Below are 13,752 nucleotides of genomic sequence, written 5' to 3'. Positions count from 1 at the left end.
TTGCGTCATCACAACATTTCGGCCGTATTGTTTCGGAGATAAAAGTCTTTCGGCTCTTTTGGGCCATTTTCGGCCGAAAATTTTTGGTGGCCGAATATTCGGTGCATCCCTAGTCATTTGTTCATCAAGAAAATACATCTTGATTTAAGAATTCTTTTATATTTCTTCTGAAAACAAGACAAAAATACTAAGTAAGAAAGTCATTTTTGGCAGTGCTCTCTCTCTCTCTCTCTCTCTCTCTCTCTCTCTCTCTCTCTTACTTCCTCTCTTTCTATCTGTTTCTTTCTGCACTAAATAGCAGTAACGTGGTTGGATAGTGCAGATTAAGGGGTGGTATTATTATAATAAGATCCCCTTTCGACATCACAGGGGGAGACAAATTTCAATGACCTTTTTTCCCCATATGCTTGTAGAGAATAGTTTACCAAAACTAAGTTACTGGGTTGTTCTTTTTCACATTTTCTAGATTGATAAAAACACCAGGGATCCTATTATAGCACTTAAACATGAAAAATGAAAAAGTCAGATTTTCATGATATGTCCCCTTTAAGAGTGTAAAGATAATCTAAAAATGTAATAATAGTGCAGATCAGTTTTTATTTCAGTTAAGGTAGATTTATATACTGTTTTGTTTTCCCTTAATCACAGGCAAGTTTGATGAAGTTTTGGTGAGGCACCAAGTGAAATATCTGGGGTTGATGGAGCACCTGAGGGTCAGACGAGCAGGCTTTGCATATCGGCGTAGATATGAAGTCTTTCTAAAAAGGTAAGCTGAAAAACAATACCCATTAAAACTAGGGCTGGGTATCGATTCAGATGTTCCAGATCGATTCGATTTCGATTCACAAGCAATCGAATCGATTCGATTCTCGATTCAATTTTCGATTCCTGTTCTCAGGTACATTTTTTTAATCTCGATTTAACTCAATGAATATAGATTTAATAATATATTAATAAAAAACAACAGTGAACAGCAGTTTACAAGTGGGTAATTAATAAAAAGAAATTAAAAGCCACAACACTATCGTCGTCGTCTTGCTTGCGAAATCTAAAATGCTTCCACACCTCTGACTTGATGGTGACATCTAGTGAAGAAGACTAGTTATTAGATTAATGTTAATCTTACGTTCAATGTGTGCGGAAATAATTCTGGAAGATAAAACATTGATTCTGCTCTTTGAGAATCGATTTTGAATTGACCACGTAAAAAAAAAAAAAACCGATTAATCAAAAAATCAATTTTTTTGCCCAGCCCTAATTAAAACAAACGAGACACCTGCTGCTTTCCAGTTTATTTTAATGAAATAAAATACTTAGCTAAGACAATATGCTTAAGGTATAAAGCACTTTGTCCTGCCACATGGCCCCATTGGAGAGGAGTTCCTGCAGATGGGGTGGAAAAACTCGTTAAGCATCTCGGCTACCAGCCTGATGAGTATAAAATGGGCAGGTAAGCTGGTAAATGCTAAAAATTTAATATTAACAATGTTTCGACTTCTCAGAGTTACAATCAATTGAAATGTTTTACTTCTAATTCAAGGACAAAGATATTTATACGATATGCTAGGACTCTTTTTGCCACTGAAGATGCTTTTGAAATCTGCAAACATGAACTGGGTAAGTAACAGAGAACTCAAAGGAGAGAGTTTACATTTTCAACATCACATTATAACAGTGTTTCTATTACAGCTACACGAATACAAGCCAAATACAAAGGTTACAGAGCTAAAGGAGAGTTTAGAAAACAAAAAGAAGCTGGTGAGAAAATATTTGATATCATTCACTTTTTCACTGTCATCTTACTGTTTTGCCAAATAAGATGTCCTACTGGATCATCTTACCGCTAAAATAAGATAAGAATGGTGTAATAGCCCCTAAACCTAATCCTACAATCTGATTGGTTGATAGAAAAGTTGTTCCAATCATGTTTATTATACAGCACGTAGACATGTACAGAGTAAATGATTTTTAATTTAATCAGTTGTTCAAGTGCTCATGTTGAAAACATTTGTCTTAGCTACGAAAATCGAGACCTGCTGGAGGGGGGTGCAGGCACGAAAGGAGAGAGACCGCAGAGCCTGGGCTGTCAAAGTTATTAAAAAGTCAGTAAAATTAGTTCTTGGTAGTAGTACATGTTGTTTTTCAGTTGTAAGAGATTATGGTATGCGTTGCTATCCATCTAGGTTTATTAAGGGCTATATCACACGACGAGAGGCAAAAACTACAGACAACTCAGAATACCTGGCTTTCGTCCGACAGAGCTACCTAAATCGACTGAAAAATAACTTACCAAAGACTGTATTGGACAAGACCACATGGCTGACTCCACCTCCAGTTATGACAGAGGTATTCAGAAATGTTGAATTTGAGGTCCCCAATGGTGTCTCCAAATGTCTGAATAGTAGAATTTTTTTGTGCTGGGCAAAGATTAATCGCGATTAATCGCATACAAAATAAAAATATGGCTTAATATACGAGTGTGTGCTGTGTGTAATTATTATGTATATATAAATACACACACATTCATGTATGTATTTAAGAAACATTTACATGTGTATATATATTTATTTATATTTTTATATATTCCATATTATATATAAATGAAAAAATTCTGAAATGAATATATGTATGTGTGTGTGGTTAAATATACATAATAATTCCACACAGTACACACACATATATTGTGCAAAAAAAAAAAAAGTATTTTGTATGCGATTAATCACGATTAATCTTTGCCCAGCACTATTTTTTTATTGCATAACAAAATACCAAATGAAGTGGCAAATAATAAATCTTAGAGACATTTTTGCAATTCATTCAAACTAGTGCTGGGCAAAGATTAATCGCAATTAATCGCATACAAAATAAAAGTGATTTTTGGCATAATATATGAGTTTGTGCTGTGTGTAATTATTATGTATATAAAAAATACACACACATTCATGTATGTATTTAGGAAACATTTACATGTGTGTGTATATATATATTTATTTATATTTTTATATATTCTATATAATATATAAACCCAAAATTTTGAAATTAATTTGTATGTGTGTGTGGTTAAACATATATAATAATTACACACAGCACAAACTCATATATTATGCCAAAAATCACTTTTATTTTGTATGCGATTAATCGCGATTAATCTTTGCCCAGTACTAATGAATTGCAAAAATGTCTCTAAGATTTATTATTTGCCACTTCATTTGGTATTTTGTTATGCAATAAAAAATAGTGCTGGGCAAAGATTAATCGCGATTAATCACATACAAAATAAAAGTTTTTTTGCATAATATATGTGTGTGTACTGTGTGGAATTATTATGTATATTTAACCACACACACATACATATATTCATTTCAGAATTTTTTCATTTATATATAATATAGAATATATAAAAATATAAATATATATATATATATATATATATATATATATATATATATATATATATATATATATATATATATACATACATGTAAATGTTTCCTAAATACATGCATGAATGTGTGTGTATTTTTTATGTACATAATAATTACACACACAAAAAACTCATATATTATGCCAAAAATCACTTTTATTTTGTATGAGATTAAGCTAGGCTCTTTTGCCCAGCACTAAAAACCAATTATAATATTTTTTGTGAATGCACCAAATCAGTTGTCAAGTTCACACAGGTGCTAGAAAACATTTCACAACCAAGAAGTGTACAAATTATGTATTTTAATGTCTTAAATCATTTTGAACTGTGCTTATATTTTAAACTTTTCAGAAAATTAGCTTTAAAAATTTTTAAGATACTGCATACAAAAAGTATCTGCAGCAACTATATTTCATGAGCATGATTATTTCATTGATCATTTATTGGGAAAGTCTTTTGACATTGATGTGTGTAGACCTCAGAGATTCTGCGTCAGCTGCATACTCGTATGATGGTGAGGAAGTATGTCCGGGGACTCACAGCTCAGAGAAAAGCACAGGTTAATATTAATATCCTTGTTCTTTGTGTCATTCATTTGACCATATAGACGATGACACCATGACTGAGACCATGATGAATGATAATTGGTGTTGTTGCCTTTTCACAGCTACAACAAAAAGTAGTAACCAGTGCCATGTTTAAGGGAAAGAAAGACAGCTATCCTCCGAGCATCAGCGTACCTTTTGTGGACACCAGGATCAGTCAGTAGAGTATATACTTTATTGTTTTTTCCTCGGTTTTGCACATTCTGTTTTTAACTTATGCACTCCATCCTCAACATGCTGACAAGGTGAGCAAGATATAAATATGAGGGTTCTTCAAACTATACGACAAGAACGTATCAAGGTATACCAAAATAATCTCGCTGATGTTAATCATGCGGAGAAGAATGAGATCTTATGATGTTCTCCTCACGTTCCCTCTCTGCAGTACAGTGTTCCTGTGGTGAAGTATGACAGGAATGGATTTAAATCCAGACAAAGACAGCTCATCTTTACCCAGGCTGCTGTCTACATGGTGGAGGAAGCTAAGATCAAACAGAGAGTAGACTATGTTTCTTTAAAAGGTGATCACGTTGTAACAAATGTATTTGCATTGAAGTTCACAGCATGATGAATTGATCTTTGTGGCCTGTATCTGCAGGTGTATCTGTCAGTAATCTGGGTGACTCCATTATGATTCTCCATGTCGCTTGTGATGATCCAAAACAGAAGGTAAGCAGGCCGAACATGAAGTAAATACTACTTTCTGTTATGTTGGATCAATGTACATCAGATTTTTTGTGGTATCCAGATGTCACTGTGAATGTACTCTTTCAAAAAGTACAGCTTGGCACCTAAGGAGTTCATATTCTGCCCTGTTTACACGAGAACGCTCGAGGGGGAAAACTTAAAATATTTTATCGGATGTGCCTTTTGTTTACACGGTGACGGGTTTTTGGGGCTTAAAAATGCAAAAAGTGAAACCACCGTCTAGGGCTGGGCGGTATGACGGTATATTCCGTTACCGCGGAATAAAATGTCAGACGTAACAGATTTTTCTATTCCGTCTATTCCGCGGAATGCAAATAAGTGGGCGTGGCTAACTCTGCCCTCCAGCATGTTAGACTGAGTGTGACGGAGAAACATGTAAAATAGTTTACTTTAAAAAAATTAACGAGTTATTTGTGTAACTTTTATAATAAGTGCCAGTGAATCCACCGCGAGACTCTTGCTCGCGCTCTCTCTCTCTCTCTCTCTCTCTCTCTCTCTCTCTCTCTCTCTCTCTCTCTCTCTCTCGTGCGCTCTCTCTCTCCTCATGCAGCAGCCGGCCGGTTTCAGAGGTCTCTCTAGGCAAGCGCAAGGAGCTGCGACGCCAAATAAAGAGTTCTTCTCGCACATAATGCTAATAGTTGTAAAGTTTTCTGAACTTTAAGCAAGCTAAGACCAAACTCGCGTTTATATCAGTGACACGTGCGCTGCTGGAGCGATGTAGTTTGACGCGCCATTTGCTTATTCAAACATATTTGATCGGAAAGACGAGAAAGAGACGCAAATGTTAAGGTCTAATAGAAAGTAAAGGGCGTCAAGACCTTAAAACAAATTTTATGATCATCACATCATAGCACCTGTCACATTTATAATATCTAGAGCTTCTTCTCTCATATACAGGTATTTAGTGTCTGTAGGTTTTTGCATATATTTATACCTGTTCATTTTACATATTGCATGTATGCATAAATACAAAATACAATGAAGCCATACTATAGTTTCAATAGTCTATAAAATTAATAACTCAATTAAAAACAAGATTCTGTCTAATCAAGACTTATCTGTTGTTAGTTATCTTCTGGGCATTTTCACTTTAACATTATTAACTTTAAATTGCTCATATTTTAAAACTGTGTTGAGCATTTAGTTAAAAGCTATAGTGAGTGGTGTATTTCTGTACGTTTTTATCATCAAAAAATATATAAACTTAAAAACATGTATACCGTGAAATATTCCGTTCCGTGAAATAAAATGACTCATTCCGTGAAATAGATTTTTGGTCATTCCGCCCACCCCTACCACCGTCTAGAGTAGAAATCTTATAAACGCGTCTGCTCATGGTGGTAATATTAATGCTAATATTACTGATCAGAGAAGGTGCATTAATTACCTCTTTCAAATTGTTGATGCGCCAATTCATCGTAGACAAACCAGACGGTTTTGGACGAGACCTGGGAGAACAAGGAAGAAGGTTGGACGCAGGCCCGTGGACTTGGTTTTGTTGTGTGTCAGTGCTTCACATTGCCACCTAGCTGCCTGGAGTGCATACTACATTAAATATCACACACTTTTGCGTCACCATATGCACGCAGATTTCCCCCCCCAAAACGCTTGTATAAACGCTGAATAAAAGTGATAATGCAACGCCACTTTTGCGTTTTCTCTTCAGATCGTTTCCGTGTAAATGTAGCCTTAGTACCTCAGTGATAAATATTTGTACCAAAGGGTGCATATTATCAGGGTGCGATTTGCTGGGGAGGGGATGGGGGATTATCACCCCCCTCCGGTCTTTATATCCCTGCCTCTGATTAATTATTTTTTATTCCCAGTGGGGACAAAATATATAAGCAAATTTTTTTTTTGATATATATGGGAGCTTTTGTGAAATTGTTGTTTCTATTTAAGGCATTTTTAATTCGCTAATCACTTCCCAACCTCAAAGTGCTCTAGCAAAAAAATGTTAGAGCTCATGGATTTAAGCCTCCTTGTTAAAGCAAAACCCTCATGCCAGACCATTCGATCGGTTCGAATCTCACCCAGGGCGGGTAAGAGTAGGTTAAATTTTTTATACATATTTTATTTCTACAGTTACAAGAAATGGCTTTATACCCTGAATAGTCAGCATAAAGCGGATCGCACACCGGCCGCGCCGTGTCGCGTCAAGGACAACTCGGAGGTATTGTAAACCGTAAGTGCACATTAAATAGCGCGAGCTTCGTCAGATAGCGTCTACTTCAAAATGCAAAATATACGTTAGCAGCCAATGTTAATCGTTAATGATTTGGGACAAATATGATGTTATTTAATGTTAAGCTATGTGAGTGGCGCTGTATGGCGCGACAGGGATTTGAGCAACTTCCTGAGTCACATCTGGGCGGCGTGGACAGGCGCCACCTGGCGGCGCCGGTGTGCGTATACTCATAGAAAACAATGTGTTAGATTTTTTTAGAACGGCACGGTGCTAAGCTGCGCGGCCAGTGCGCGATCCCCTTAAGCCTGTGGTTCATAATTTCTTTTCAGAAATAAAAATATTTGAACCCCCCTGATTTTTTCACAAATTAGTATCTCAAATGTACATATTACTGGTACCAAATGTACACATATCTGTACCTAATGGTACATATTAGGAACCTTTTAAGGGTACTGTCCCAGTGACAGCTGGGGTACCACTTTTTTAACAGTATACCTAAATACGAAATTATTAGGGTGTAGTAATATTGTTCTTTTTGTATCCAAGGGGGACCTGATACTGGAGTGTGACCACCTCTTTGAAGCTTTAACCAAACTGGCTATGGTTGCAAAAAAGCAGAACAACATCAAGGTGGTTCAAGGAAGGTAAAGACATTTTCAACTGTTCTTAAATAATTTAGTGTTTGGTATAGAACTTGTTAAGCTAACAGTTTTTTCTCTCACAGCATAAAGTTTGAGATCCATGCAGGCAAGGAGAACTGTGTAGACTTTAGCACTGGACAAGAGCCTATGGTTTATAAGGGCAAAAATGGACATCTGATGGTGGTAAGTGGTTAGATGGGCTTACTTCACACTGCAGGTCTTAGGGGGCGTGCACACCAAAGCTTTTACGTCCGGCGAATGTTTTCAATTGTTTCCAGTGAAAGCTCGGCGTTTTTCAAATAAGTCAGCAGCTAGCGTTTTTTTCCTTGCTGAAAACTGCCGCTCGGTGGTTTATCCGCGCTCGGCGCTGAGCGTCGAAAGAGATTCACCTTGGGGGAAAGCTTGTCTCGTCAATGTCAGTTCTCACACGGCTGTCCAATCACAGTGGAGGAGGGGCGAGACAAGTATCACAACAACCAACCAGCTCAAGTATTATGCTGTGTTCACACCAGCTGCGGTAGAGGCGTTAAGTCAATGTAAAGACGCGTTGATGCACATCTGTAAGGTCTCATGGCGCGAATGAGGCGTTTTAGTGCGGCGCGGTAGATGCGATTCCGCCTTGTTCGTGCAAATGGCGCCCAATGAGCGTTGCCGCGGGGAAATGCGCGAGTTGAAAAATTTTACTTTGGCGGAATAACGTGCCGGGTTAACCAATCAGGAGCTTGCTCTAGTAGTGACGTGATTACAGGAAGCGAGCGGGTCGCAGAAGCCCCTCCCATGACACAAATTTTTCACGTGAATGTCTCGATGACTGGAATTTCACTCGCGAATGAAGTGAGTAAACTCAAAATGTTCATTCAAAATGTTCAATTTGACGCCTCAAACGCGGCTGGTGTGAACCCACAGTCACGGCTACCAAAGCGCTCAACTGAAAAAAGCTGGCGCTCAGCTCATAAAACAGCTGGCAATCGGTGTCCTCCAGGCGTTTTCAGCCGCACTTAAAAGTTTTGGTGTGCACAACCCCTTAGTGCTCAGTTCAGTTTTTTTGCGCTGTTGTTCAAATTATCATTTAAATGCAACTGCTATCGGTCTCATGTGAACCGTATAAGACCCTAAAGTGACCTGTATGCGCAGAAGACGTGATGTCAGACGCAGCGCACTGTTTGCGGAAATAAATATGGATCTTGCTCGTAAAAGTCGGATTAAAGGCGACATGCCATCGCATTGCAATACACCAGATATGTATCCAATTTAGGACCACATATGAAAGTGGCTTGGGCATGATTTGAAAAATTTTTAATTTGTGCTGTTCGGATCGTCATAAAAAATCAGATATGGGTCACATTTGGGCAAAAAAGTTGGTCACCTGCAGTGTGAACGTAGCTTTATTTTCTAATACATTTTTGTTTCTGTAGTGGTTAAGATTTCAGACAGTGACACTTTCATTGTCACAGGTGGCTCCACGGATCAAGTCTCGATGATGTAAACAGGTGATTTATATGATGTATATTTTATGAGGGAAACCCTCATGGAAGAGGATCTCTTACTCCACGTCCCTCAAACCACTAAAAGCTCAATAAGAGGCTAAGCACCGAAATTACACCAAATGACTGCAATATCGATAAAAAAAAATGCTTTTATAAACATTGCTTTACATTCTTGTGATGATGTACATTTTTACTCAATTTAATTTTCATGATGCAAACTACTTGCTATGAATCATTTTTTTTAATAATGCCTGCAAACCACAGAAATAAAAGAAAGCAATGCGTACTTTGCTCTACAAAATTGTAGAAATCTTTATTTGCGATAACATGTGTATAAATAATTTCTATGTAAAACATTTTTATGTGCACATCTGTACAAACTTCTCTACAGTATTTCAGATTTCATTTTTTTTAATACAACTTCAATAAAACTAGTGAGCACAAACATCTGTGACACTACGCAATGCAGTGGGAGGAGTTTGTTCTCCTGATCTTTCTAAAGCTCCTCTAACATGGTCAAGTCTCTAATTACACACCCATACGTACTTGATGTCCATTAATTAATTACACACATACATCCGAACACTCCTTACGACATCTCAATGTCTTGTATGTGATCGCCTACCAACCAAAGGCATAATTAACTCGATGGGATTCATTTAAAACTGGTGTGTAAAGATCTGAAAGCGTTTAAGATTGTGATGAAGGTTTTGATCATCTTGAAGTGACTATATCACTATACTGCCCTCTACTGACCACAATTCAAAAGACATACTTTAAAAAACCATCACCTATACTCTCCTCTGCAGTTAACCTAAAAAAATAAAAATTCTGCGCAAGAAGAAAAATATGAGAAATAATTGAGTGCTGTGATATGGAGGTCTGGTTTTCTCAGTCCCTGCATTGAATTCTCATAAGGCAAAATTACTCCTTCACTAAACTCATAGACCGACAAACCTTCGCAAAAGTCCTGTCGCTCAAAGTAAGACATAACAGCACAGCGAATTTCGGCTCCGACACTTACACTTTAACACAAATAAACAGAAATCACAAATCAATAGGGTATAAACTCAAAAGCTACAAAAACATAAACACGCATGAAGAGCACAGTATTAACCTATAAGGCACCAGGAACCCTACAGTCTTCACTTAAACAGAATACGGTAAATGACGCACACCATTACACTGGACATTTAATACTCAATAAGGGTCATAACTGACTGAGCCTTCAATTATGATAATATTCTTTAAATGCAAATCTATAATTTAATGATAGTTATAATAGTCAAATTCGTTATAATTCACTTTAAAAATAGCAAATAGGGCAAAATGGAATGTCAATGCAGTAAAACTACTTATACGTTGTACACATTAAAAATCAATGCCCATATTTTGCCATGCTAACGGCTTGAACATGCTGCCCTATATGCTATATTCAAACTTCTGTGTGACCTATCAAGGTATTAAATACTATTTAATTTCTGAGTATCACCTAGTATAAGGAAGCAGATTCGTCGTAGTATAATCTCGTAACTGACGTGTCCATGTGCAAACAGAGGGGCGTAACTGAAGCGCTGGTGGTCATTAAGGCACTAAAGAGAGGGTAAACAGCAGGGTCACTGATGATGATGAGTGCGGTCATCCGGGCGCTTAATGTGAATCCTTCGCACCCTTTCGATGCGCTCCCTCTCTTCGTCTTCATCGATGTGGTGAGATCGACCTGCAGCGCCCCCAGTGGCTTCCAGGAGTGCATTATCGGGTCCGCGGCCATCTTGAGATTCGTAGAGCAGGATGTTGAGGGTCTCTTCATAAATGCGAGCCTCTGGGAACTCAACCTGTGAGGAGCGGGTCATATATTGGTGTATATTTTTTAATTAAACGCATTAACATGTGAGGGGAAGACGACCGTTCACCTTGGTCTGCTTCTTTTCAGTAGCATAGACTATTGATGTACAGCACACTTCTGCGATCTTCCTTCCTTGGCCATAAAAGGACCAGCAACAGATTTCGTCACCAATCACATCCTTGATGAAGAGCACCCGGCCATTAAACCTCAGGGACAGCTTGTCAAATAGCTCAATGTTCTTCAACATGTTGTCATCAGAGTTGCTACGAAGATAAGGACAAAGCAGATCAGGTCAAATCTCTGTAACCGTATCTTTCATTTGCTTTCCAACTCAAACACTGAAGCCATCTTACCTAGTATAGGAATACTTATTGTTGCTCCTATTGTACAGCAGTTTAACTGTAGGCTGTGAACAAAGAAATACGTCAAAGCTCGTTGAAAAAAAAGCAAACGGTTGATTATCGCGAAATTAGACTTATGAGGTGTCATGAAAGATTTTGATAAAAAAGTAAATGCTATCAAAATAAGAAGCATACAGTTACAGACATCTCTTCATGTATTATTTTGCACATGATTTTTAAATGACATCATACAAATCAATTTTATAGGTTTTTTCCACATTTAAGGGGAAAATTTTCATTACCGCAATGTTTCTATGACTGGATTTGGGTTCTTTGACATGGAAATATTTATAATTAAAAAATCTAAAAAATAAAAAGCTTCATGTTATACTATAAAAATTTACAGAAAAGAAACATGTGGTATTTGGTGATCATTGGTAAATGTAGAGACAATAATAAGGAATATAAATGTGTCCAAGATCAATTTTCTCATACTCCGCAACAATTTTCAATCATTGTTTAAGCCCTCAAGAACTAACATTTTCCAAAAAACATAATTGACTGTGACACTCAAGATGGCTACCAGGTAAGCAATTCTTATGTTTTCTTTACAGATAAAAGTTAAAATGATGTTTGTCATAGTACCTAGACAACTTTTTAGTTCTCATTACCGAAACATGAGATTGTAAATGCATATATTTAATGTAATATGTTGTGGTAATGATCATTTTTGATAATGATAATCTAAAAAATGTAAATAATTTTATAGAAAATATATTTTTTAATTCCTCCAAAAATAATGGTTATAGTAAGTTATATTTGTTATATGTGCAAAAAAAAATTGGCTTCAAGGGCTTTTTAAAAATTCTGATGCTGGACACCTTCTAAATCTGGATTTCGTGAGAATCACCCAAACAGCATTTAGCGGCGAAGGATTTGTACCTTGTTGGCAGTAGCAATAAGTCTCTGTTCCTCCTTGGATGATGTCACCAGTGGTACTTTACAGAATGGTTCATATGCATCTTTATTCTGAAAACAATAATATGAATTTTTAAAAATACTCAGAAATACTACAGTGTATATTTTGTAGATGTATCCTACCTGTAACGCTGCCTGACATTCATCCACCAGCCCCTGTACCAGGTAATATTTTGCCTCTGCCAACAACTCCTCCGTCTCCCTCCGACTCTCAGGTAGGGGGACAACCCCATCTCTCAAATAGTTCAAGATTGTCCCAAAGTGCTTCCCACACCTGTCAATCAAAATCCAACCTTCAAAAAGTGTCGAAGAGTTAGACTTATAACCTGAAACAGGCCTTGTTCGATGATGTATTTGAAGACAGCATTACATTTACCTTCACTATCTGTGAGGACCTCCATACGGCCGCTAAACATGGCCTTCAGCATGGTGTCTTGTTTGGTCAGGGTCTGCATGGTGGTGTAGTACAGTGCCCCCCCAACATTCAGCTTCACATACTTGGAGCTAGGGCTGGACCCCTTAAAAGAGGTGGTCCGCGTTGTAGCTGCCGGCACAGCCGAGCTCACCACACTTTCTCCTGACATCTCTTCCTGGAAATCAGGGATGGGAGAGCATTGCATTAGCGGCACACAAGTTTGTGGGTTCGATTCTCAGGGAACGCATAAATTGCTAAATTGTATATGCTGAAGTCACTTTGAATAAAAGCATTTGGCATATACATAAATGTAAATTTAATGATATAAACGAGACACATATAAACAAAAACAGTATTAGGTTGCAAGTAAGTCGAAGAGTATCTAACGTTACCTAGCTATCTGTCTTTATTTTGTACAGTGTTAATGGTATCTATCCTCATTAATGGAATTTTAATTCAGACATGAGACATTTCCCAGAAGTTATTTTAACAAAATACATATTTTATATATTAACCCACTAAAGTTGATGTTAAATGCTTTCTATATAAATATGCCACGTGAATGCATAAATTAACAGCCAAACATTAAACAAAACAAAACAAATCTCTCATTCAGTGAGAGGGCGTAAATAACGTCACATCAAAACCTGCTGGTGTATTTTATAAATCTAACTTAATAAATTTCAAAGTTATCTTATTTTTGTATATGTGTGTAAATGCATCGTTACCAACTGAACAATAAGCAAAGAAACAATTTCTTTTAGTTACTTTTCAGAAACGGATGACTACTGGAGTTAAAATAGCTAAACTAGCAAGCAACTTGTTATCTTCATTTCTTTACGGAAATAAAAACGCGAATAATCAATAAAGGCTACAATTACACGACATAATTAGTTATAATAAAATACAAAGGAGGAGAGCAACGAATATAGTGTAATAAAGGGAAAAATGTTATAATTTACCATAGAAATACCCCGATGCTTTCGGGCCTCTTGGTCTGGAATTAGCTCACTTCCGGTTGCAACCCCGACTCGTGCACGAGGCTGCAAGGTTACGCGCCGTACGAGCTCAGCTCGCTGAGCGAATGCAGGCTCGCGCTTTAAATTTCAGTACATTACA

At 37.2% G+C, this 13,752-nt stretch overlaps 2 protein-coding genes across 7 annotated transcripts in view; one reads left to right on the top strand and one right to left on the bottom strand.

The window, feature by feature from the left end:
• myo1ha (myosin IHa) overlaps positions 1–9,512 on the top strand; it is a 43,611-nt gene extending 34,099 nt beyond the window's left edge. For 4 of the 6 annotated variants that reach the window (XM_055198655.2, XM_073860515.1, XM_055198657.2 and 1 more), the window contains 14 exons: positions 649–766; positions 1,337–1,450; positions 1,541–1,617; positions 1,690–1,758; positions 2,018–2,102; positions 2,184–2,346; positions 3,900–3,983; positions 4,092–4,185; positions 4,275–4,330; positions 4,415–4,550; positions 4,628–4,698; positions 7,472–7,569; positions 7,650–7,749; positions 9,021–9,512. In XM_055198655.2, the coding sequence (XP_055054630.2) occupies positions 649–766; positions 1,337–1,450; positions 1,541–1,617; positions 1,690–1,758; positions 2,018–2,102; positions 2,184–2,346; positions 3,900–3,983; positions 4,092–4,185; positions 4,275–4,330; positions 4,415–4,550; positions 4,628–4,698; positions 7,472–7,569; positions 7,650–7,749; positions 9,021–9,047 (1,292 nt within the window). In that variant the 3' untranslated portion in view covers positions 9,048–9,512. Of the gene's footprint in view, positions 1–648; positions 767–1,336; positions 1,451–1,540; positions 1,618–1,689; positions 1,759–2,017; positions 2,103–2,183; positions 2,347–3,899; positions 3,984–4,091; positions 4,195–4,274; positions 4,331–4,414; positions 4,551–4,627; positions 4,699–7,471; positions 7,570–7,649; positions 7,750–9,020 lie in introns of those variants that run through there. The other 2 variants (XR_012365222.1, XM_073860516.1) reach the window with 2 other exon arrangements.
• Positions 9,338–13,752, bottom strand: kctd10 (potassium channel tetramerization domain containing 10). Its single transcript, XM_055198663.2, has 7 exons — positions 13,596–13,752; positions 12,595–12,808; positions 12,342–12,511; positions 12,183–12,269; positions 11,253–11,305; positions 10,967–11,162; positions 9,338–10,888 (listed from the first exon to the last, which is right to left on the bottom strand). The coding sequence occupies exons 1-7, from the start codon at positions 13,596–13,598 to the stop codon at positions 10,670–10,672; spliced, it is 942 nt and encodes a 313-aa protein (XP_055054638.1). The 5' UTR covers positions 13,599–13,752; the 3' UTR covers positions 9,338–10,669.

Source organism: Misgurnus anguillicaudatus, chromosome 22 (assembly GCF_027580225.2).
Source record: "Misgurnus anguillicaudatus chromosome 22, ASM2758022v2, whole genome shotgun sequence".
NCBI classification, from domain to species: Eukaryota; Metazoa; Chordata; class Actinopteri; order Cypriniformes; family Cobitidae; genus Misgurnus; species Misgurnus anguillicaudatus.
The sequence above is the reverse complement of the archived record's forward strand: the minus strand, read 5'-3'. Positions and strand labels throughout refer to the sequence as shown.